The sequence below is a fragment of the Ammodytes marinus genome (genome assembly GCF_949987685.1).
Source record: "Ammodytes marinus genome assembly, chromosome: 22".
NCBI lineage: Eukaryota > Metazoa > Chordata > Actinopteri > Uranoscopiformes > Ammodytidae > Ammodytes > Ammodytes marinus.
This window is the reverse complement of record NC_137226.1, coordinates 4411069-4436535: the sequence shown is the minus strand read 5'-3', so window position 1 is coordinate 4436535 and position 25467 is coordinate 4411069. Positions and strand designations below refer to the sequence as shown.

The 25467-nt window shown below is 41.5% G+C and overlaps 1 protein-coding gene across 1 annotated transcript in view; it reads right to left on the bottom strand.

Moving 5' to 3' along the window:
- Positions 1-25467, bottom strand: part of LOC307268513 (laminin subunit beta-1-like) — a 39396-nt gene that overhangs the window by 9751 nt on the left and 4178 nt on the right. The window contains exons 4-23 of the mRNA XM_080051174.1: positions 23203-23276; positions 22076-22264; positions 21691-21754; positions 20859-21061; positions 20376-20496; positions 19833-20021; positions 18290-18466; positions 17756-17868; positions 17563-17642; positions 17045-17180; positions 16335-16493; positions 15661-15794; positions 15156-15276; positions 14716-14902; positions 14122-14265; positions 13158-13389; positions 12580-12743; positions 12074-12298; positions 11498-11745; positions 10109-10205 (exon numbers count right to left, since the gene is read on the bottom strand). Coding sequence (XP_079907300.1) covers positions 10109-10205; positions 11498-11745; positions 12074-12298; positions 12580-12743; positions 13158-13389; positions 14122-14265; positions 14716-14902; positions 15156-15276; positions 15661-15794; positions 16335-16493; positions 17045-17180; positions 17563-17642; positions 17756-17868; positions 18290-18466; positions 19833-20021; positions 20376-20496; positions 20859-21061; positions 21691-21754; positions 22076-22264; positions 23203-23276 — 3057 coding nt within the window. The remainder of the gene's footprint in view (positions 1-10108; positions 10206-11497; positions 11746-12073; positions 12299-12579; positions 12744-13157; positions 13390-14121; positions 14266-14715; positions 14903-15155; positions 15277-15660; positions 15795-16334; positions 16494-17044; positions 17181-17562; positions 17643-17755; positions 17869-18289; positions 18467-19832; positions 20022-20375; positions 20497-20858; positions 21062-21690; positions 21755-22075; positions 22265-23202; positions 23277-25467) is intronic.

The following is a 25467-nucleotide window of genomic DNA, read 5'->3' as shown; positions in this document are numbered from 1 at the left end:
TGTGGCTGCTGTCCAGGCCTGGCTGAGCAATGGAGAAGAGAGAGAACTTGGAACCAATTGTTTAAATGTCTATATTAACTGACTTTTTTGCCACTTAGAGGCAACAGAAACAAGCTGGAACACTTTCACATATTATCACCCTTTAAGTTGTTATGTCGAACACTATTAAACATGTGTTGGTTAAGGAACAATATTTGCATTCATTAAAACTAATGTTATGGACACGAAGAATCAAAGTCCAATATTTTCTCACTTTTAGCTCCATTTACGGTATCAAACAACTCCCTAGGGAAATATCTAAGATGCTGAAACATTTCATTTCATTTAGCCTTTATTTATACTTGAGAGATCAACTGAGGGGTGGTGACCCTCATTTGCAATGATGTCGAATCAAACAATTTATATACAATCATATGAAAAAGTTTGGGAACCCCTCTCAGCCGGCATTATAATTGACTCTGCTTTCACAAAAAATATATAAAAGTGGTATGTCTTTAATTTACCAGGAACAACTAAGTACTGGGATGTTTTCCAAACAAAGATTTTTTGAAAAGCAGTATTTGGTTGTATGAAATAAAATAAAATGTGAAAAACTGGCTGTGCAAAAATATGGGTACCCTTGTGGTTTTGTTGATTTTAATGCCTGTAACAGCATGTAAAACTGATGATTTTAAACACAAAGTTGGTTGGATTATGTTGTTAAGCCTTGAACCTCATAGAATTGTCTGTTTAATCATGAGAAAATGTATTTTAGGTGCCTAAATGCAAGTTGCACTTCTCTTTGACTCTCTGCTGAAGTGAGACAGAATGGGATCATCAAAACAGCTCCCAAAAGATCTTAAAAACAAAGATTATTCATTGTCATGGTTTAGGGGAAGGCTACAAGAAGCTTTCCCAAAGGTTTCAATTGTCAATTTCTACTGTAAGGACCGTTGTCAGGGAATGGAAGGACACAGGCACAGTTGCAGTTAAACCCAGGTCTAGCAGACCAAGAAAAGTACAAGAGCGGCATATGCGGCGGATTGTGAGAATGGTTGCACACAACCCAAAGATCACCTCCAAAGACCTGCAAGAACATCTGGCTGCAGATTGTGTATCTGTACATGGTTCTACAATTCAGTGCAATTTGCACCAAAACATCTGTATGGCCGGGTGATGAGAAGGAAGCCCTTTCTGCGCCCACGCCACAGATACAGTTGCATGGAGTATGCAAAAGCTCATTTAGACAAGCCAGATTCATATTGGAAGAAAATGCTTTGGACTGATGAGACAAAAATTAAGTTATTTGGTCTTTATAAAAAGCAGATGTTTTGGTGCAAATTGCGCTGAATTGTTGAACGATGTACAGATGCACCATCTGCAGCCAGATGTTCTTGCAGGCCTTTGGAGGTGATCTGTGGGTTGTGTGCAACCATTCTCACAATCCTCCACCTATGCCACTCCTGTTTTTTTCTTGGTCTGCCATGCCTGGGTTTAACTGCCACTATGCCTGTGTCCTTCCATTTCCTGACAACGTTCCCTACAGTCGAAATTGACAATTGAAACCTTTGGGAAAGCTTCTTGTAGCCTTCCCCTAAACCATGACAATGAACAATCTTTGTTTTTCAGATCTTTTGGGAGCTGTTTTGATGATCCCATTCTGTCTCACTTCAGCAGAGAGTCAAAGAGAAGTGCAACTTGCATTTAGGCACCTAAAATAAATTTTCTCATGATTAAACAGACAATTATATGAGGTTCAAGGCTTAACAACATAATCCAACCAACTTTGTGTAGCCCGTGGAATTGGTTGCCACACAGGACACAATGAATTCGGGGTTTTTGTAGCATTAATTTATTATAGAACACATTTCAATTAATGTGACAGAGTGATATATTTTGATTTAAAAGACTTTCTTTATCCTTCAGTGCTCAACAGTTGCACTACAATTTAACACTAGGAGACCGAATCATAAAAGAAATGAATAAAGTAAATACTAATATAGAAAAATGCTTCAGTAGAAAAATACAGCTAAAATACTAACCTATAAAATACTAGCCTATAAAATACGGCAGTGGCATGACTAAACAGAAAATACAAATCATCACGTTACACACATATTTCGCCACCATAAACATCAACAGGTCATTTAATAATGTAAACAGTAAATGACTCATAATACATATTAGCTTATAACACTTACATTTCAGCAACTTGAACTAAGACAAGCCCTTCCCGAAGTTTCCAGCGGACTTATTTCCCCCGAGTCGTTATCTCTAAAAGATAGACACTGTTAAACGACACTGCGATTCACAAACACACCGCGTGGTGCCATACATCTCATTGCAAGCGAACGCCCACGTTTGGCGACTGGCGCCGAAAATCCCCAGACATCCTAAACAAACACGGCCATCCAACACAAATACTCACTGGTATCGCTATAAAACTGTTCCATACAGCAACAACCGGCAGCATATGTCCATAAGCCACTCTATAAACGCAAACAATGGAGATACCTCGTCTTCACGGAAAAGACCAACGCTGTCCAGAGGTAAACAACGGAAGAAGGGACCAGGATGCATTGGGCGCAGCACTATATAGTAAGACTCAATACTGCCACCCTGTGACCAAACGGCCACACTACCCATTGCAAACCACCCGCAATCCCATTCCCAAGTACTGCAACTGAAAGTGTTATATTCATAAAGATATCAACTGTACCACCCGGTTACATACTCCCCTGCAGCAAGTCAACGTCCTCGGTGACTACAGAACTTTAAAGAAGCTCAAATCCAGCTTCAGCTTTACTCTGATCATTTCTAACATAAAACATCAACAATGCTTGTATTTGCTCAACAATGAAGTGTTGTAAGTGTTCCTCTTTGTACCCTCCCAACCACTATTTCTCACCGAAAAAGTCCATACAAAACGGCTGTGAAGAGAAATGTGAATAGAGAAGTACAGACGTTCGTCCAAACCTCGTTGTCTGCGCTGACTGAAACAGCATTACAAGATGACTTCGGAAGGTGAAATGGGTTAGAATGAGACCCAGCTGTTGCCCTTTTGCTTTTTCTAACGGCAGCTCTAGGTGTATAGGCTTTACTTTGTGCACAATCATTGACTGGAAATGTATACCCGTCATCCCCATTTGAGGTGCTGTCACCATCACTGTCCTCACTGTTCTTTGGATACACATCACTATCCACATGTTCTGTTTCGGTGTCAACATTTTTCACATCTGGATAACTTTCTTTAGATTCCTCAAAGTCACTCTCATCTGAAGATACTGATACATCAACTCTCTCTCTTTCTGCAACATGAAACAGGTTTGGTGGTTGCACAAGCTGAGAAGGAAACACTTCTTCAACAACGACAAAATCAGGTCCAAGTGACTCTGGCATGTCCTTGGCTACAGGCTGTGTTCTAGTCTGCAACCTAGCTTTAGTTCTTGGTTTTGGAACTGGTCTGGGACAAGGACGCAACTCTGACCTATGAACCCTCTTAACAGGACCTCCCTCAACAGGCTCAACTGTGTGTGTGGTACCGTAGACGTCAACTACCTTGTAAACTGTTGGACCCCATGCGTCTTGAATCTTGTGTCTACCTAAAGGGCGATGACGCAGAAAAACCAACTGACCAATGTCGACAGGAGGACAATACACTTTTTCATTTTGCAGTGTGATTCTCTCCGCTGCTTTCTGCTCTGAGTACACTCTCGCTTTCTCATGTGCCTGTCTAAGTCTCTCCTGATGAACAGTCAACCAGTCCTGTTTCCTGTCTGAAACACACTCACGTCCTATCAATGCATCTACAGGGAGATGTGGCTGCACCCCAAAAAGCAGAAAATATGGCGAGTACCCCGTAGAGGAATGAGGAGTGACATTGTAGGCGTACACTAGTTCAGGAAGGTGCTCCGGCCAACGCCTTTTTTTCTCTGGAGGAAGCGTCCTCAACAAATCATGCAGTGTTCTGTTGAATCTTTCGCACTGACCGTTTCCTTGTGGCCTGTAAGGAGTTGTCCGTGTCTTTTTAACCCCATAGAGTCTGCAAAGCTCTGCTATAACTTCACTCTCAAAATTTCTACCTTGGTCTGAATGAAGTCTTTCTGGAACCCCATATTTCATGAACCACTCCTTCAGCAAAACTTTAGCAGTTGTGTCAGCTTTCTGATCCTTAGTAGGATATGCTTGGGTAAACTTTGTGAATACATCCGTCACAACCAGGACATTTTCACGCCCGTCTGAGGCTTGCTCCAACACTGTAAAATCAACTGCCACTACTTCTAGTGGTCGAGAGGCCAGAAAGGCTTTAACTGGTGCATGGATTTTTGGCTGCGGCATCTTGGTAAGAATGCACCTCTCACAGTTTTTAACCCAGTTTTCAACATCGACACATAGCCCCACCCAGAAACACCTCTCTCTTAACAGGTTTATAGTGCGCTCTATGCCCTGATGTCCCATGTTGTTGTGTACATTCTGTAAGACTTGGTCCTTCAAACAACTAGGCACAAGTAACTGCCACACTTCATCATGACGTGCGTCATGAATAACCCTGTATAGCAACCCGTCCCTTTGTTGTATTTTACTCCACTGTTTCAACAGTCTTTTTACCTGACTTGACAGGGCTTTCCTCTCTTTAGGCCCTGGCCTCCTCCCCCGATCCCAAAACGCTCTAAACCCCTTTAGAGTGGAATCACTGGTCTGAAAACCTATGAGCTCGTCCTTAGTGTAACCCGGCAGCGTAGGTGTGTTGCCTTGCCCCAAACTATCCTCACCAGAAACCGACTCGGCAACCCGGATCTGTCTCACTTTGAAGCACTCAAGACCTTTAGTGGCAAGGCCAGGATCCAAAACTGTTCCTCTCCAAATAGGGTTACACACTGCAACACAATTGTCAAACTCTGCATCATGGTCAGTTTCAGGCTCCCCTGCAAACTCCTGCCTAGAGAGTGCATCTGCAGCTGCATTGCTAGAACCAGGACGATACTTAACCTCAAAATCAAAAACAGACAGTTGTGCTACCCACCTCTGCTCTATAGCACCCAACTTGGCCGTCTGAAGGTAGCAGAGTGGGTTGTTGTCAGTCAGGATAACAAACTTAGCACCGAGCAAGTAACCCCGGAATTTCTCAGTAACCGCCCATTTAAGTGCAAGTAACTCCAACTTCATGCTACTGTAATTCCGGTCATTTCTCTCAGCCTGACGTAGTCTGCGGCTAGCGTATGCTATGACCCGTTTTTTGTCCCCCTGCTGTTGACACAACACAGCTCCCAATCCGTTTCTGGCATCTGTCTCAACTACAAAAGGCTGTGTGAAATCTGCAAAGCCCAAAATGGGGGCTGACGTAAGTTTTTCCTTTAACTGCTCAAAAGAAGCCTCACACTCTGGTGACCACTTTGCACCAACCTGGTGACTTATTTTTCCTGTTTTCTTCACACCTGAACATTTGTTTACTAAGTCATGTAGTGGACCAGCAACTTGTGAGAAACCTTTGATGAATCTCCGGTAGTAACTGCAGAACCCAATAAACGACTGCAACTCTTTAACAGTGGCTGGAACTTTCCAGTTCTTAACAGCGGAGACCTTGGAAGAGTCAGTCCCCACACCCTCTGCTGACACCCGGTGGCCCAAAAACTTCACTGACTGTTGTAAAAATGCACACTTTTGTGGTTTTACCTTAAGACCTGTCTCTGCTAGTCTCTTTAACACTGTCTCAAGTCTTTGCAGGTGCTGTTCAAATGTCTCAGAAAAAACAAGAATGTCGTCAAGATAAACCAGAAGCATCTGAAAAATGAGATCATTCATTGTGACTTGCATAAGTCTCTGGAAAGTAGCTGGCCCGTTACAAACACCAAAGGGCATTCTCACGTACTCGTAGAGACCAAATGGTGTAGTAAAAGCTGTTTTAGCCCTATCTCTCTCATGCATGGCCACCTGGTGGTATCCACTCGCTAGATCAATGGTGGAAAAGAACTGTGCACCCCTTAGTGCATCAAAACTCTCGTCAATCCTCGGGAGAGGAAATGCATCACGTCTCGTCTTTGAGTTGAGTTTTCGGTAATCGACACATAACCTTAGACTACCATCTGCCTTCCTCACAAGCACTATTGGCGAAGCATAAGCACTGGAGCTTTCTTGAATGACTCCCTTTTTTAACAGTTTGCCAATATGTTGTCTGACTTCACTGTACTGTGTGGGTGGGATACGTCTGTATGGCTGTGTCACTGGAATGTCGTCTGTAAGATGGACCTCATGTTGTACTTTGTCAGTGTAACCCAAGTCTTCATCCTCTTTCGCAAACACAAAAGAGTATTTCTCCAACAACAAAGCCAACTGTGCTTGCTGTTCTGGGCTACCGCCTACATTGAGCTCGGCTAAGATAGACTGTACATCTATAGAGGCTTCAGGACGTTTGTCGATACTAACTTGTTCAGTATCTGCTGAGATTCTTTGAAACTGTACTTCACAAGACTCATCGCTTTTCACACTATCTACATGAGTCAAGACACCTAACCGGGTTCTTGGCCTTAGCCAGATATCTTCATCAGACATGTTCATTACCTGCACAGGGAAAATGTGACTCTCAGAAGAAACCAAGGTTGGAACAACAACCAAACCATCAGGCACAGCTGTACCCACAGGCTCCAGCAACAACAAAGGACCATTCTCACTCACAGTTCTGAGTCCCCTAGCCATGACTGTGGCAGCAGATGAAGCGGGCACATGGACTACACCCTTACCAGCTACTCTAGCGAAAGAGAGCTTGTCTGTTACATTTACAGCATGGACACGATGAAAAGCCTCCCTCCAGTGTGAGTCAAGTTTACCCTGTAGTGTGGTGTCAAACTCTGTGTGCACTAACTCCTGGCATTTTTTGACGATGTTCATCCCCACGAGACCTGGAACAGAGGAAGAGTGTGCAGAATCTTTGACTATAAGAAAACCTCGTTCCGGGATAGTCAAACCCATTGCCTCTACATCAAACTCCACATAGCCTATATAAGGTATGTCTAAACCATTTGCTGCAGTGATTTTAAGCCACTCGAAGGCCGAATGCACATCTTCACCCTCTACTGCCAAGTGCTCTCTAAAGAAACCTTCAGAAATTGTGCTGACTTGGCTCCCCGTGTCAAGCAGGCATGGTACTGTAACACCCCGGAGTTTCAACTCAACAGTCTTGCATTCCCCAACTGCGTTCTCTAAGATTTTACATCTGTCTGTCATGTCTTTACGTGAGCCAACTGCTTCCCCCCGTGTTGTGTGGCTCATGACAACCGAGGGTAAGGGTTTTCCTGCGCTACAGAAAGATCAGGTGTCATAACACTTTGGCCCCTTCTAGCATGTGGGCATTTTCTCGCAATGTGGCCGACGCCTTCACACTTGAAACAGATCGGCTGACCATCGGGTGTGAACTTAGGCTGGGCTCTAGCTTGATGCTGAGGCTCTCGGTATGTCGGTTGAGTGCTGCGCCTACTCAGTTCACTTACAGCGCTAGTTAGCTGAGCGAGTGTTTTAGCTAACTCTGCTAGTTGTTTTTCCTGATGGGCTACTGTTTTTTGGACATCGTCTAATACTGTGCATTGGACATTGTTTGTTTTAATAGCGGAATTCTGCGTTTCCGAGACTTCAGACTTAACATGGCTGCTCTTTACAACTCTGGGCTTATGGGACCTGCTGTCCTCCATATCCCACCGGAGGGCTTCATCCCTCACATCTAGAAGACAGGAGCCCGGTCTGTCCCTTACCATCTTCCGGAGTTCACGCCGTAGCGCGGCATCTCTAAGACCCTCAATGAACTGATCCCTGAGAACAGCTTCCTCATTAGCTACTGCATCTGTGGACTGCTTCATTACAGAGCTCAAAAGCTGGGACAATGCATGGGAGTAATCACGGAGGTCTTCCCCGTCAGCTTGTCTACGGTTGTAAAAGGTCTGCAAAAGCTGTGTGGCGCTGCGTTTCTCCCCAAAAGCATTTCTCAAGAAGGAAAACAAATCACTAGGAAACACAGACTGGCCCCTCATGCATAGTCTAACTTCTTCTAAGGCAGGACCACGTAGAAGAGATACTATGTAGTCACACTGTTCTGATGGTGTCTGCTCTCTGGACCTCAAGACCCTTTCAACCTCTTCAATAAACTCTTCAACTGACCTCCCATCTGTACCACCCTCCCCACTGAATGGTGTGATGTGACGTTCTCTTGGAACATAGATGTATGAACGTGCTGGTGCGGGGTTACTATTTTCCCTCTGAGCCCTTGTTTCAGCATTTAACCGGGAAAGCTCATCTCGCAATCTGGCGAGCTCTTGCAAATGACCCTGCATTTCCCCTGTAGCCTTGCTACTTGTACCTGGAACCTGGCTTGGCTGGACATTTTTATCAATAACAGTACCCTCATCTTCCGATTCACTCATGATGAGACCTTTAAGTCTATGCACAGTCCGGTTACAATGTGAAACACCAGTCCAAAATGTGAGTTAAGGATACTATGAAGACAGTCTTTAACTTGATGTCCTGCTGAAGGTTTCTTTTCTTCGCAGCTGAAAATTGAGTCCCTGAATCCTCTTCACAGATGCTCTGGTACCGATGAGTCGTCTCTCCAGGAAGCAGCAAACCTTGGAGCACCTCAGCACGTCTCCCGCTGCTCAACACCTCCACCGCAGGCTGGCCTCACCGACTCAATCACCAAAGGACCTGGAATCTTCACCACTACCGTATTTTCTAAACTAAAACTAAAACTAAATCACTCTGTTGCCAATTAAAAAAATAGATTTGTTCTTGCTACACCCCACTCCTGGTACCAAATTATGTAGCCCGTGGAATTGGTTGCCACACAGGACACAATGAATTCGGGGTTTTTGTAGCATTAATTTATTATAGAACACATTTCAATTAATGTGACAGAGTGATATATTTTGATTTAAAAGACTTTCTTTATCCTTCAGTGCTCAACAGTTGCACTACAATTTAACACTAGGAGACCGAATCATAAAAGAAATGAATAAAGTAAATACTAATATAGAAAAATGCTTCAGTAGAAAAATACAGCTAAAATACTAACCTATAAAATACTAGCCTATAAAATACGGCAGTGGCATGACTAAACAGAAAATACAAATCATCACGTTACACACATATTTCGCCACCATAAACATCAACAGGTCATTTAATAATGTAAACAGTAAATGACTCATAATACATATTAGCTTATAACACTTACATTTCAGCAACTTGAACTAAGACAAGCCCTTCCCGAAGTTTCCAGCGGACTTATTTCCCCCGAGTCGTTATCTCTAAAAGATAGACACTGTTAAACGACACTGCGATTCACAAACACACCGCGTGGTGCCATACATCTCATTGCAAGCGAACGCCCACGTTTGGCGACTGGCGCCGAAAATCCCCAGACATCCTAAACAAACACGGCCATCCAACACAAATACTCACTGGTATCGCTATAAAACTGTTCCATACAGCAACAACCGGCAGCATATGTCCATAAGCCACTCTATAAACGCAAACAATGGAGATACCTCGTCTTCACGGAAAAGACCAACGCTGTCCAGAGGTAAACAACGGAAGAAGGGACCAGGATGCATTGGGCGCAGCACTATATAGTAAGACTCAATACTGCCACCCTGTGACCAAACGGCCACACTACCCATTGCAAACCACCCGCAATCCCATTCCCAAGTACTGCAACTGAAAGTGTTATATTCATAAAGATATCAACTGTACCACCCGGTTACATTTGTGTTTAAAGTCATCAGTTTTACATGCTGTTACAGGCATTAAAATCAACAAAACCACAAGGGTACCCATATTTTTGCACAGCCAGTTTTTCACATTTTATTTTATTTCATACAACCAAATACTGCTTTTCAAAAAATCTTTGTTTGGAAAACATCCCAGTACTTAACTGTTCCTGGTAAATTAAAGACATACCACTTTTATATATTTTTTGTGAAAGCAGAGTCAATTATAATGCCGGCTGAGAGGGGTTCCCAAACTTTTTCATATGACTGTACAATAAAGAACAATAACACTGAATAACAAGAACAGAACAGACTATCGATCCTCCCTTGAATGTTTTTTTTGTTTGCTCGTGTTTCAGTAATCGGTGACGTTGACCTACCGTGACATTTGACGTTGGGATCGCCCCAGTAGAGCTCTCTGCACTCCCGACACGTTCGGCCACTAAAGCCAGGTTTACACGAACACTGTCCCGAGATCTAAAGAGCAGCGAGAAACACAATGGTAAGAAATCACGATAACAAAGATATAAACATTATCAGACAAAAAAATTAATGGTGGAGTCAGCAATTCTTGAGAACGATTGTAGTCAAAATCAGTGAATATCTCCTCATGATCCGCTACCTGTCTGTACTGTGTGTGTGCTGGAAAAAAAATCCAGTGTTAATACACAGCTTAGGCTCTGTAACTGCTATGTAAAAAAAAAGGTTGCCCCGCGTAGCTAGCATTAGCAAAAAACCCATTTACAGAGCCTATGCTGTGTATTAACACCAGATTCTTTTCAGCGCACACACAGTATAGACGGATAGCGGATCGTGAGGAGATATTCACTGACTCCACCTTTAAACAAAGATGGTGGACATTGTTTATAATATTTCTAACGCAGAGGGGGTTTCCTGTATTTCACATGCAATGGAACACAATGGACGTTTGTAGTTTGATACTTGAGAGAAACTTGTGTTCAGTTATTCCACAGTGTATTCAGACACTTCCTTCCTCTGATGGAGAGCGGCCAGTAAACACAGAACTATAAATGTTTGTGTGTGTGTGTGTGTGTGTGTGTGTGTGTGTGTGTGTGTGTGTGTGTGTGTGTGTGTGTGTGTGTGTGTGTGTGTGTTACTGTGTATATGCATCTGAGGAGAAGCAATTCCCAAACAGCTGGAGTCCGTATATCAAAAAGAGAACCACACAAACAGAGGCCTCTGTGATTAGATGGGTTGGTCACAGTCACTTTGCTTTCAATGAGAATTATTTCGCAATTGGAAAATCCTGGTCAGTTGAAGTTCCCACATTTTGTAAAGGATAAAACTCTGGCAACAACAACAGTTCATTGACAGACGAGAGTGTGCGTTGCAACTGGGATTAAAATCAGTTTTACATCATAATTCCAAAGAGTGAATTTGAGCAGCTGCTGTGATGCTAATGCAGGAAATGACGCAGACAGATGTTGGACTATGTACAGAAGGGTATTAGAGCCGTGAGAAACTACTGTACGTCCAGTGTTTTTTCTTAACAGTACAATCAACAACTGAAACATTTCTTTGGCTCTTCTTGGGATTTTTCTGAGTTTATGCGCAAGTGTCAGAGGGGCAACACCAGTTTGTAAACGCTGCCATACTGAGAAATACAGAGAAAAAGTGTTTGTGGGGCTGATAGGCTTAATCAACTTTGTGTCAACTCGTTCTGCTTTAGCTTGAATCTAACCAACATCCGACCATTCATATCAAGAAAGTTACGCACTATAGCTTAAAACACACAGATTCTGACTCACCAGATCACAGGAGGACCTAGTGGAGTGTTGTGTGTCACAGTCACAGTTCTGGCAGCCTGTCCCGCTCACTATGTTCCAGGTGTCCACAGCACAGCGGTCACAGCTCTGACCGATCACGCTGGGAAGACACGGGCAACTGCCGGTCCGCTGGTCACACTCACACTCGCCATGGTGACCGTCGCTAAGGTCGGCCTCACCACTGGTAGAACAGGCCTGAGGCGCCGTGCCATACTGGTAACACATGCACTCTGTAGAGATAAGAGGAGGAAGGGGATTGATTAGGGTTCAAAAGTGTTCGTGTCTGAAAGGCCACACTTTAAAGGTGGAGTCAGCGATTCTGGAGCAAGGCTTGTTGTTAAATTGAATTAACTTTTTGTCAAAATCAGTGAATATCTGCTCGTATTCTCTATTATAGCTGACTCCCCCTTCAAACATCAAGTCAAAGGTTCTGAATGACACATACTGTATGTAATATAAACCCAAATACAAACAGTTGATAAGCAGTGTTTACCTTTAAAAAAAGAATTATAGATTTTTTTCTACTTTTCTAACACGTTAACATCATTCTGTACTCACTCCTGCAGCTCTGCGTGGCAGCGTTCCCGTAGTAACCCTTCTTGCAGTGCTGGCAGCCGTAGCCGTGTGTGTGGTGCAGGCACTTGAGGCAGGCGCCCGTACGAGTGTCACAGGACCCCGGGTCGTTCATGTCCAGGTTGTTGTTACACTGACAGGGCAAGCAGCGACCGCCGGGCACTAGAGGGTTCCCAAAGTAACCAGGGGAACACGCATCACACCTCGCACCTAGAAAACGGGACAGAAAACGGTTTTGGTTAAGTTTTAGTTGTTTTTTAATGCATAGAATGACAAAGTTAACAAACAAATGTAGTGCAGGGAGATGCAGAAAAACCCAGTGGGCCTATTTGAAGTCAAAATAGCTTTAGAAGGTTAATTAGAAGGAACTCTAAGTGTTGTTTGGGGTTTGTAACGTGAGGTGAAGACGTGATGACTTGCAGTTCGACATGGGACACTTTGAGCACACAAAAAAGGTGTCTACATAAAACAGTGTGTGTGTGTGTGTATACCTTTGTAGCCGGGGCTGCAGACACACACCAGCTGGTTTGTGTGTTCCAGCAGGTAACAGCTGTCAGAGAACTGTCTTCCACTGCGCGGGCCGTCAGGACACATACAGGGCCGACAGTGACCCCCCGAACCCAGCTCTGGGTCGCCATGGTAACCGTCCAGACACCTGGAAGTCAAAAGAAAACAAAGTCGGTAGGCCTAAAGGTATTTTAACTATAATGCCATTTGGTTTAGCTTTCTGGTGAGGACAATCAAATCAAAATGTAACTATGGTGACATCGTAGCAGCGGGACACAGTTTAGCCAAATGATTATGAATGAAGAGGAAAAAACACCACACAATAAACAAAGTGCTGTGCGCCAAAAATGTTCTCTAAACATAAGACGCCGAAGAGACTACACAACGGTTTGTCTCTCAAACAGAAATTATGATTCTTTAGACCAATCAACGGACTGCAGTGTGTAGCTACACCCTTTTGGGACGAAAATGAATATCTCAACAACTACTGTTCCTGACACTAAATCTTTTAGTGTTAAACCTACAATAGCTGTTTAATTTGGCCTCTTGATTTGATTCTTACCTCTCACAGTTGTGTCCGGTGGTGAAGTCCCTGCAGCCCTGACACTCCCCTGTCTGTGGATGGCAGTACTCACTGTGTCCGTTACACTGACACTGTCTGCACATGGGGAAGCCCCAGTAACCAGGGAGACAGTGGGAACACTGACGCCCCGTCGCCCCGGAAACACACTCACACTGGCCCGTCGCCTCGTGGCAAACGGCGTTCACCGAACCTCTAGAGTCACAGTCGCACGCTGCAGGGGGAAATATGAAGAATTATCATTTCACACTGTTTAATGGTTAAATAAGCATCATTCTTAAAGGTACAGTGTGTAATTGTTTTTTAGTGTCATCTAGTGGTGAGATTCTTGATGTCAACGCTTTCTTGCTAATCCATCCCATTTTGAGTATTTACAGAAGCTACGGAGGCCTATAAGGACAGGACTCTAGTTACTAAATATGTTATCCTTCACCACTGCCTCAAGTCTTTCCACAATATCAAGTGATGAGGTGAAGAATGTATTTAGGTATTTATTCTATAGTACTTCTTCTTGGTGTTCCAACAGGTGCATTCCGGTGGACACCCCGATATATAAAAAAACTTGTTAGGCCGTTAAGTTTGTCCGTTCAATGCTACTGTAGAAACATGGCGGTGGAACATGGAGGCACGACCCACTCCTATGTAGATATAAAACGCTCATTCTAAGGTAATAATGAAACACTTTTATTTTCAAGTGATTATACACTACCAAACATAACTTGTGTTCTTAAAAGCACCAATAATTTCTACACACTGCACCTTTAAGAGTTTTCTTACACTCATTTAATTTCATTTTTCCTTTATTTATCCTCGAAAGATCATTTGAGGGGTGACCCTCATTTACAATGATGTCGAGTAAAATAACAATACACACACAAACACAATGCAAATATACAACAAGCAGACGAAGAGACAAAAACTATTAAAACATTCACTTATCACTTACTTCTGCAGCCTTGGGGGCTGAAGAGGAAGGTTGCGGGGGCGCAGTGTTCACAGTTCCTCCCCACTACGTTGGGTCGACAGCGACACTGACCTCCACTGGACTCACACACTGCACTGAGGCTGCCCTGAGGGTCACACTGGCAGGCTGAGGGACAACACAGAGGGGAGAGTTTAATGTATTATTATGATATAAGAATATATATTATATACACCATATATAGGGGATTTATTTGGTCTCTCAGGGCTGGCGTCTTTTGCAAGTTTTTTTTTAATATATTGAATCACTTTATTTATGAATTTAATGACTTTCATTAAAAATAAGAATGATGACCAATTTTGACTCCATTTCATGAGGAGGACATATTTAATTTATGTTTTCTTCTACAACAGGTAGAACAGAAGATTAGGATTAGAAATGAGTATTTCTCAGAAAAAATAAAAGTATGATATTTCTGCCTATAAGAAGGCCTCACAATTTAACCATTTAGACGGTTTTGATGAAAATGACATTGGTGTGACTTGGTACTTCCTCTTTCAGGTTAGCCATTATTTGAACCTAACCTATATATAAATGAACACATATATTGCTACATACCCATGGCCCCACTGTGCAGCAGAGCAGACACACTGAAGATGTATTCGTTACAGATGTCTGTCATTGGGCTCTTGACTACAGACTGACTGGCCTCCAGACATCGGTAACGCTGGAACGTGTCCCAGGCCCCGTCACCATCTATCCCATGGAACATGTCCATCTCCCTGACCCGCGGGATCAGCACCAACTGGAGGGGGAGAGGGGGGATGATAAATACACAGGCTTAAAACATTTTTTTTTTATTAACTAGTTTAGGAAAATTAGGAACATTTAAACAGATATGGCAGCCTTTACTGGAGTGACCTTCATGACACCTTTTTGATTATTATTTTTTTGCTTAACATTTACCTTTAATTTAAACAATGTCTTTGAAACCTTTTAAGTAGAGTACGCCATGTTAGTTGTTTATTTTGAATGCAGTGTAAAGACAGTCAACGTACGGAGTCTATGAGTGTGTACGGGCTCTGCACGTCGCTGACGGAGGAGTAGAGCGGCAGACTGAGGCGGATGGTGTAGTTCAGACCTTTCTCAAAACATACTGGACGCAACAACTGCATGTGTCTGAAACAGAAAACCAGAGTCACTGTGTGTGTGTGTGTGTGTGTGTGTGTGTGTGTGTGTGTGTGTGTGTGTGTGTTTAATTGAAGGGAGACAAACTTAAAAGGTACAGTGTGTAATATCATTCAAAGTATTTAGCGACATTTATGGTGAAAGTTTGTAGATTGCAATGCTATGTTACTAATGTCTCCAGTTTGGAGATATGATAGAGAATAGGATGCTGTTTTCAAGACTAAAAATCTCGGCCGGATATAGTAGACATCCGGGTATTTCTAACCATACTAAATCTGGCCATAAGAATCGGAACATCCTAAATATTTTTTCTACCATGCTAAATAGTAGATAGTATAAGTGTTGGAACACAGGGAATATATATATTTTTTTCACCTTGACCCGGGTGGGAGGGAGATGGACTGATCGTCTCCGCTCTGGATGGAGTTGCTGCAGTGGCCGGAGGCGTTTGGAGGGCTGTAGACGGGACGCTGCACACGGATGTTCACCTGCTCCCACTGCTCCGGAAGCTACAGACACAAACAAATGCAGGTTTTAAAGTCCACTGTAAAACCCATGTCCAGAGAATCCTTATAACTGTGTAATTGTGTGAGGTTAATTGCATCATGATAGTAAAGCATCTGAAAACAATTAGGCATATTTATCAATCCAAATTGATATTGTCATTGAGGTTTGATAAATATCATAGGCCTTTTGATTTGTACTATTTTAGACCAGGTGTCTAGCTGCTTCAAGACTTAAACAAAGCTTATATATAAAAGAACATACAAAAATTATCCATCTCCAAACATTTACCTTCAGTTAAAACAATGTCCTTAGAAACCTGTTCAGTAGAGTACGCCATTTTAGTTGTTTATTTTATTTTGTCTTTTGTTTGTGTGTTCACTTTTTTTCAGTTGTGTGTTTGTGTTCCTAATAATTTTTTTTTATCCAAAAATAGAGTATTTAAAAAAAAAATATCCATCTCCATATGAAATCTCTCCACAAATGACAATGAACAAATACGTTTCTTTACGTATATACAGTATTTGAGCTCCATGGCGTGTTACCTGCGGCTCATAGCGAACCAGGATGTCGTAGTCCATTGAGTCTGGGACATTGTCGATGGTGAACTCTAAGAACGCTCCCTCAGGCACGTTCACAAAGCCCATACCGGTCCAGGTCGGGCTGCGATCGAAAGGGTACGGCCTCTGTACTACCGTCACACCCTAAAACAAGACAGAGAGAGACAGATTTAAGGTTTTTAACCCCTTTTCCAACAGGTAAAACAAATGTTTGACAGTTTATTTTCATTTGTGGTTTTCATTGTGTGTAAATATTACTTTATTGTAACTATGTCGACTTGTTTTATCATTTTATTTTATTGTTTATTATTGCTTTTTTTCTTCTTCTATTTACTTGTTAGAAATAAAAAAAAATTCAATTCAAAGTTCTAGTGTAAGAATAGTTCAACATTTTTAATACAAAGCTTTTTGCCTCACTCTTCGGCTCAAGAAAAGGCGACAGAAACCATTTCAGTGTGTTAGCTCAAACACTGGTAGTCAAGGGAAGCAGGTCAATATATAAACTTCACAACATCACTAAACGCTCCTGTATGCTTGTTGGGACTTGTCACATGTATTTACCATGTTATGTAGCTCAATATTTTTAAACTTTATACAATTTAAGAATCAAATATATTCTTAAATGCTATAGTTTAACATCTATGGGTGATATAAACCCACTGTACAGATGGTATGATACGTATAAACGCACTCACAGGCCCGTGCTCTGCGTCCTCAGCCTCGTAGGTGTAGTGATCCAGAGTGATGAAGTAAAAACCGGATTCAACCTGATCACAGCGCCGACCGAACATGTGTTCCCTACACACACACTGTCCAGACTGGGGGTCACAGCTGGGGAGGGATACATGGAGGTTTATTATCAGATTTCATTTATGTATCTCATTATTACCTATTTAATTTTCAATGTGTTATATATCGTACACCTTGTCATATATTTATGTTCTGTATATGTAATAAATAATAATAAAACAACTGAAAATGTGTCTCAGTTAACAGACTAGTTTCCAGCAAGTTTATTTCATTTCTAAAATACTTCAAATGTCTCTACAAATCTATTTAAGCAGATAAATCCATGTCTTAAAATGCCCGAGACTTAACTTCCAACTTTGACGACTAAGATGAGTCTATAGAGATCATTTTGTGTTATGAATCGATCAAAAAAAAAAAAAATACATAAATGAATTCATTGAATAAAGAGATCTTTATAACATACTTGTTGTTGACAGCTCCGCCCTGGTCGCAGTCACATGGTCGGCAGCCGTCCATGTCATTGGACAAACCCCAATGCTCCGGCTACAGGGGGGGGAAGGAAAATAGAGTCAGACACACGCACACACACATGGGCACACACACACACACAGACAAACATAAATATATATGTAAAAATATCTAAATTTAGTCCTTACCACACACTCATCACAGTCATGTCCGTCGACGAGGCGTTTACAGAAGCAACGACCTGATTCTGAGTCACAGGTGTTTCCTCCAGGTAAGGTGCCCAGTGGGTTACAGGAACAAGCTGCAAAAACACATCAAACAATGAATCTTTCTGACTGTATAATGACAACAACCTTTAATACCATGTATCACTATTAATCAAGTTATTTATTTATTTTAAAGTTAGGGACAAAATAACTCAGCTCTGGCTACCATACTACTAGTGGTATAGGAGAAACTAAGGGAGAAACTTGTTGGTATTTTAAGTAGTTTTATAGTGAGTGGAACTATTCAGAAACAACCTTCCATCCTATGATTATTTTTCCTTAATTTTAGACATTAACCCTTTACAAAGAGAGAGAGAGCTATGACAAATATGGCGCCAAAATGTGAAAAACTAATGGGCACCTTTATTTTTTTTTATTTTTTTACATTTTCTGCAAACAGAAATAAGAGTAAAACCCATGTAAACGCAGTAACATAGTTAAGTGCTGGTGCCTTACGCAGACAGCCTAGCGGGCCCAGTCCCAGCCCGTGGTGTCCATGTCTGCAGTGGTCGCAGCGTTCTCCCTCCACGTTAGCTTTACAGCGACACTGTCCTGAGATCAGCCCGACAGAGACGTCTGTCCGCGCGTCACACATACCGCCCTGCAGCGAGCCGTCGGGGTCACAGTTACAAGCTGTGGAGGTATGGAGAAAAATATTTATGTTATTGTCATGTGAAAAGATTTATTGACATTTTTCAAGGAAAATATACTGTAAGAATAACATTTAAAAGACATTCAAGGTCATGAAATCCTTGAGGAAAGCAAAATAACTCATATGTATCTCTGTACATTTTATTCAAAGGCAGTAGCCTAGTTTCCTTGAAAATGTTGAGTTTCCCAACTTTTTTATTTTTTACAGTGTATGCACAAAAAACTTCAGGGCTATCTGCTCAGTAAATGTTGAAACATCTCACTCTGTCAGAAAGAAAACAAGTAAGACAATCCTGGACTGTCTCTTTCATTCCAGAATAATAATTATATATCTGTCCATCTAAAGATCTGTCGACTCTTTAAGATTTCAACTTTTCCTTTATCTTGTGAAAACATTACATGTCCAGTAAGTTATTGTGCGAGTTAGAATGGACTAGATAACAAAGCTCGAAGCCCTTTAGAAGCCAGTGTGTAATTTAAAAGCGGTTGAGTGTTGTAAAGAGTAAAATAAAGTCATTTTACAGTGTGATGTTTCCACTTGTACCTGCCACTCAGAAGGTAATTACAGTGATGGTCTTAACAACAGCTACTTTCTGCTCCTCACTTCAAAGGCTTTAAAACAGTTAACAGTTAACACTGACTGAAAATCCAGATGGTGCGTCTCTCCAACAAGCATTTTAAACTTGTAATGAGTAGAAGGGGAACGTTAAGACTGTAAGAAATGACTGAGGGGGTCAAAATGTCATGTAGAGGTGACTATGCCTGCATTCCAAAAAGCATCCTCTTTCTATTTTACTATTTACATACTACAGCTGAACATAACAGGTATGAAGTAAGCATGCAGTAAGCTACAATTGGGACACACTTTTACTTGTTTATTTCATCATAACACTGCACCTTGATCTTGCCTCTTGCTTATATATCTGTCGCATCGCTGGTTGTTTTCACTCAGTCAATGTGACTACTGCAGTGGATTGTGGGTCAAAATCGCCCAAAATGCATGCTGATTTCAACACTAAAAATCCCAACCGGATGTAGTAGGACAGCCAGGTATTTTAAGCATGCTGCATTTGACCACATGCATTGGGACATCCTAAATCTTTTTAATCTCATCGCTGGTTGTTTTCACTCTGAGTCTCACCAAAAAAGAATGCAGATATCCACACTTAAAATCACAACTATAGTTTTACAGGATGCTGCATTTGACCACATGTATTGGGACATACTAAACCTTTCTCCTACCATACTAAATAGCAGGGTAAAGTATGGGTATTGGAATGCAGGGTCAATCTTTTTCTAGCATACTAAATATCAGGGTAAAGTATGGGGTATTGGAAGGCAGACTTACGTTCACAGACGTTGGGGTCTCTGAGGTCTCGGTTGGGGTGCTGGTAGTAGAACGGCGCACACTGTTCACACAGGCGGCCGATGGTGTTGTGTTGGCATTCGTCACACACACCGCCGCTCATGTTGCTCGTCGTCTTGTAAACGGCCATGTCGAAGTGACAGGAAACGGAGTGATGGTTACACTCACACTCTGAGGGGAGAAGAGGGATTTAAGTTTAGTGTGTTATTAAGCAATGTAAACGAACATATTTATTAAGTATTTATTTGATGGCGGAGTCAGCAAATCTGGAGAATGCTTGTTGTCAAAATCACTTTTTTGTCAAAATCAGTGAATATCTCCTCATGATTTGCTACTTGTTTGTACTGATCTGTTTTTCCTTATTTGGACAGAGCCAGAGTCTCCATCTTTTTTCAGGCTTTACGCTAAAATAAGCTCCATGCATATGTACTGAACATACAGACACAAGAATGGTATAAATCAAAATAAAGTGAGCGAGAGAGAGAAAGAGAGAGAGAGAGAGAGAGAGAGAGAGAGAGGTCTTACTCTTGCAGGCGTGTGTGTTTCGTCCCTCTGCGGGTCTCCAAGGCAGATCATGGTAAAAGTCCTGACAGCGCTCACAGTTCAGACCCTCCGTGTTGTGATTACACACACAGCGGCCGTGGACCTAAACACACACACACACACACACACACACACACACACACACACACACACACACACGCAAATAAATACAGTATACTCTCTATCTACCCAATCAAATCTACAGAGCAAAAACCTGTGATCAAAATCTACTAAAGTAATCGTCTTTGAGTGTCTAGAAAAGTGCTATGTAAATATTATCAACTATTATTATTATCTCCATTTTGGAAGACAAATGAATCTCCACTGCTAGGATACATGACAAATTTCAATTCAAGTCTTATTTGAGTAATAATTATAACTTCTCATTATTTACATTTTTGCTTTAGGAAATCAACATTTAAATCAAATAAAAACACATTGTATATATATGTCTATCATGCGTACCATTCCCTCCACTCCTATAGGTGCTTCGTCCATGGGCGCACACTCCGAGGCGTGTCCGTAGCAGAAGCAGTTGCCCCTGACGACCATATCGTAGAGCGAGTAGTAGTATTTCTCTGTGACCTCATCGCGTGAGTCCAGCAGGTTGTCACCGAGCGTGTGCAGCTTCACAAAGTTCACACGGAGGTTAGTGATCTTCAGCATGTCTGTAGTAGACAGACAGACAGACACACAGACAGACAGACAGACAGAAAGGCAGACAGACGCACACAGACACAGACACAGACACACACAGACAGACAGACAGACACACAGACAGACACACATAGGAGATTAGACTGTTTTAAATATCAAACACATCTTTTTTTCCAATTAAAGTGCCTTGCTCAGTGGCTCCTCAGCAGCAATAGTTTAAAAAAAAATCACAAGAACGCCACTGCTGACATCCAAAGTCGCTTCCTCATGTGAAATACCTTCCTGTCTGACCTTTGACCCCTGCAGTCGTTACCTGGACGACAGGCGGCTGAAAGTGTCACGTCAATACTCCAACGCGTTCACTGGATCTGCCCCTTTATAAGTATGTTTCTACCCACAGGCTTTTATGAAAATTAAATATTACCGGATGGAAAAATAAAATGAAAACAGTCAAATTTTACTTCCTCAAACTTAAGACAAATCGTCAAAATAATCATAAAATAATAATAAATGATTGTGCAACGGAAACATTTCTCTATGGCAATCAAGTATACAACCTGTGGTGAGGGGCCACAGATAGAATTATCTTAATTTTAAAGGGTCAAAAGCCAATTTTTTAAACAATTTAGGAGTGACTTACTCTGTATCCTGAGACTGTAGGGATCCTCAATCTTGAAGGCGGGGTCCAGCACCCGAAATATCACCTAGAATAGAACAAACGAGGTGAACATGTGCGATCTGTGAATCCAAATACTACATTTCTTGGGCAAACGTATTCATTAAAAAACATTCAAAAGTGTCAGCAAAAGTAAAAATACACAACAAAAGTCATTCATATATTTCTTTCTTCTTTTTGTTATTGTAGGTGAGTGAGTGTATTCCATGTTCAAGCGGACGGTGTGGCATGTATTTGTTGTTTGTATGTATATGTTACAGTAACAAAAAGCAAAAAATGGATATGTTGGTCGAAGTGTATGCTCAGTGTATTCTGTGTTCATTTCCATAATATCTGACGCCCAACTCACCTCTCCCTCTGTGGAAGGTTCTATGTCAGAGTAATGTGAATCACACGTGATTTCGTCGACCTTGTACATCGGTCCTGACGAGATTCCGGGGAACGACGTTTCACAGTCGTACGCAAAGTACCGATACACCTGCCACGACTTCCCAAAGTCCATGGAACGCTCTATCACCATGGCAGCAGGACGGAATGTCTGTTAAAGAGACACGCACATAAAAAAATTTCATAATCAAAGAACATTTTTAACACAATTATCATCCAGTTTATACACTATACTTTTTTTTTTTAAATTTACATTGTCTGTTTAAATGATCGGGGGAACCAGACTATAGTATAAAGACTCAATTCTTCTCAAATATAACTTTTTAGTTTATTTTTCAACTTTTTCCTTTTGATGGAGAACATTTTCCGGACATTTTTCTTCTATATATAGTTATTTTCATCTCGTACTAATAACAAACATGACTTTGAAGCAAATGGTTTAACTGAGAGGGTGGAGATCTTTCCTGCTGTCCATCCCCTAACAGGATGCAAAGGAAACACATGGGAAGTGTGTCGTTGATTGTGTGCGTGTGTGTGTTTTTTGTTGAGTGTGTGCGTGACTGTGTGTTTGTGTGTGTGTGTGTGTGTGTGTTTTTCGTTGATTGTGTGTGTGTGTGTGTGTGTGTGTGTGTCGTTGATTGTGTGTGTGTGTGTGTGTGTGTGTGTGTGTGTGTGTGTGTATGTAAAGCTACAGCTGGTCAGCGTCATGGCGACCATGTGGCAGAGGCCTGAACTCTTCTTCTGTTAATTCTTTTCCCACCGTTCCGTTCTCCAGAGACCCGGAATGATTTTCTCTGCATTCCTGAAGCACAGCTGTACGAACGCTGTGTTTATCTCCCAGTGCTGTGAGTATGGGAGTAGTTGCATGATATATGTATGAGTGTGTGTGTGTGTGTGTGTGTGTGTGTGTGTGTGTGTGTGTGTGTGTGTGTGTGTGTGTGTGTGTGTGTGTGTGTGTGTGTGTGTGTGTGTGTGTGTGTGTGTGTGTGTGTGTGCGCATGCGTTTGTGGGAGTAGTTGCATGATATATGTGTGTGTGTGTGTGTGTGTGTGTGTGTGTGTGTGTGTGTGTGTAGGAGTGAACAGGCACCTTGAAGGTCATGATAAGATGTGTGAAATGGAACTCAGCCTCCAGGTCCAGCTGTATGGTCACATTCTCAACACCTGCATAACATAAGGAAACAGGAAATTAACCATTAAGTATCGTTTCAAACACACACACCGACACACCGACAAACACATACACACACACACACACACACACACACACACACACACACACACACACACACACACACATACCCTGGATATTCTCACACACTTCCAAACATTTAACATACCTTCCTTTAAATATTTACAGACTCCTTCTGTACGTGTTTATGTAGTGGGGTTTTTTCACGACATGCCCACACACAAACTCCGGTTCTGGATTGTGTAGTACCAGTTTTTTCATAAATTCTCCACTAAGTTTATTTCTTAGCGACCATTAAGACTCAAGAAGTGATGTAGATAGTAACTTTACATTTTGCTTTTACTTCCATTCATAGATTAAAACACTTGTACATGAAAACTCCACGCACGAGTATGAGATCCAAGTTAGATAGATAGATAGATAGATAGATAGATAGATAGATAGATAGATAGATAGATAGATAGATAGATAGATAGATAGATAGATAGATAGATAGATAGATAGATAGATAGATAGATAGATAGATAGATAGATAGATAGATAGATAGATAGATAGATAGATAGATAGATAGATAGATAGATAGATAGATAGATAGATAGATAGATAGATAGATAGATAGATAGATAGATAGATAGATAGATAGATAGATAGATAGATAGATAGATAGATAGATAGATAGATAGATAGATAGATAGATAGATAGATAGCAACTAATCTCTATATGAGAGATAGTTTGTGTGGTGCAACTTTAAAACACTTATGAATTAAACCTTAGAACAGCTTGTACAGCCGGCTAAGACGCTAACATGGAGTAGCAGGATTGCAATGTGAGGGAATTAGGAAATCCCAATGTAAAGCCATTGTGTGTCTGCAGCAGCTTCCTGATGTTCCTAATACATCTGCTCTGCTCTGCATTGCTCCATGACTCACACTCTCTCACACACACACACACACACACACACACACACACACACACACACACACACACACACACACACACACACACACACACACACACACACACACACAGATTCCCACCACCGCTGACAGGGAACAGTGTGTGAGTGTGGGAGGGTTTGGGAACTCTAGCTGCTATGTGATTTTCTTCCTGGGCTGAAATCCAGGATGTTACAACAGTGATTACTGCTGTTAACTCCACACATGTTGTCATAAGAGACCAGTTCTCACATATGGGCCTTTCACACTCTCTCCACATTTACCTTAGACCCACAGAATATGTTTATATTTAAAGTTATTCCGCTGAGAACAGTTATGATTAATACTATTTCTGTTTAGTTTTAGCTGTTTTTTGAGTTGAATATGGCCTATATTTTTTAAATAACTTATTACTTATAAAAAAAAACAATTAAACGTTATTGTGTATCAGGGAAATTAATGGAAAATTGTGTAAAAGTTGCATCAAAAAAGAGAAAAATTCAGCTTACAGTATATGAGTAAAATGGCATCTCATCTTGCAAGGGCCTTTCCCATATGGAAAAGATTTACTCTTTTATTGCTTTGCTGAAGAATTCTATTCCAACACTTCTACACCTGGCTTCAAGGTGAATTTAAATAGTTTGAGAGAGTAAAACACTTCTCACTGTAAAGCATCTGAAGCCTTCTCATTACAGACTTCCCTTTTTCCCCTCTTCAGAAAAACCACCATGTGTGTTCAAGTGTTCCAGTGATGACACACATCTGTTTCTGCTCTCCTAACACCTGTTCTCCAGAGCACACCTGTAAGCCCCGCCCATTTCAACCCAGGCTCTTCTGTGATTGGCTGAGAGAGAGAGAGAGAGGCCCTGTCATCTCCTGTCTTGTCATTTACTGAGCTCCATTTCCCACGAGAAACAGACACAATACTAGCTCACACAGCATCATATAGCTGCTGTTCATTTGTTTTTTTAAAGCCGCTGGAAACCTGGTCTAAAATAATAAAAATCAATACATGATATCAACGTTGGGTGTCTCTATAAGCTTTTACAAAAAATCCGATTGAACATAAAAATTCACAAATGTTATAAAACTTAGTTAAAAAAATGCTAAACTGTTTGACAGGAATGTATGGGCGTGGCTGAATCAAACTTAAATGACAATATCTTTCATTTGGATAGATAAATATGCCTTCAGATGCTTCACTATTATGCAACTAACTCCCCAAA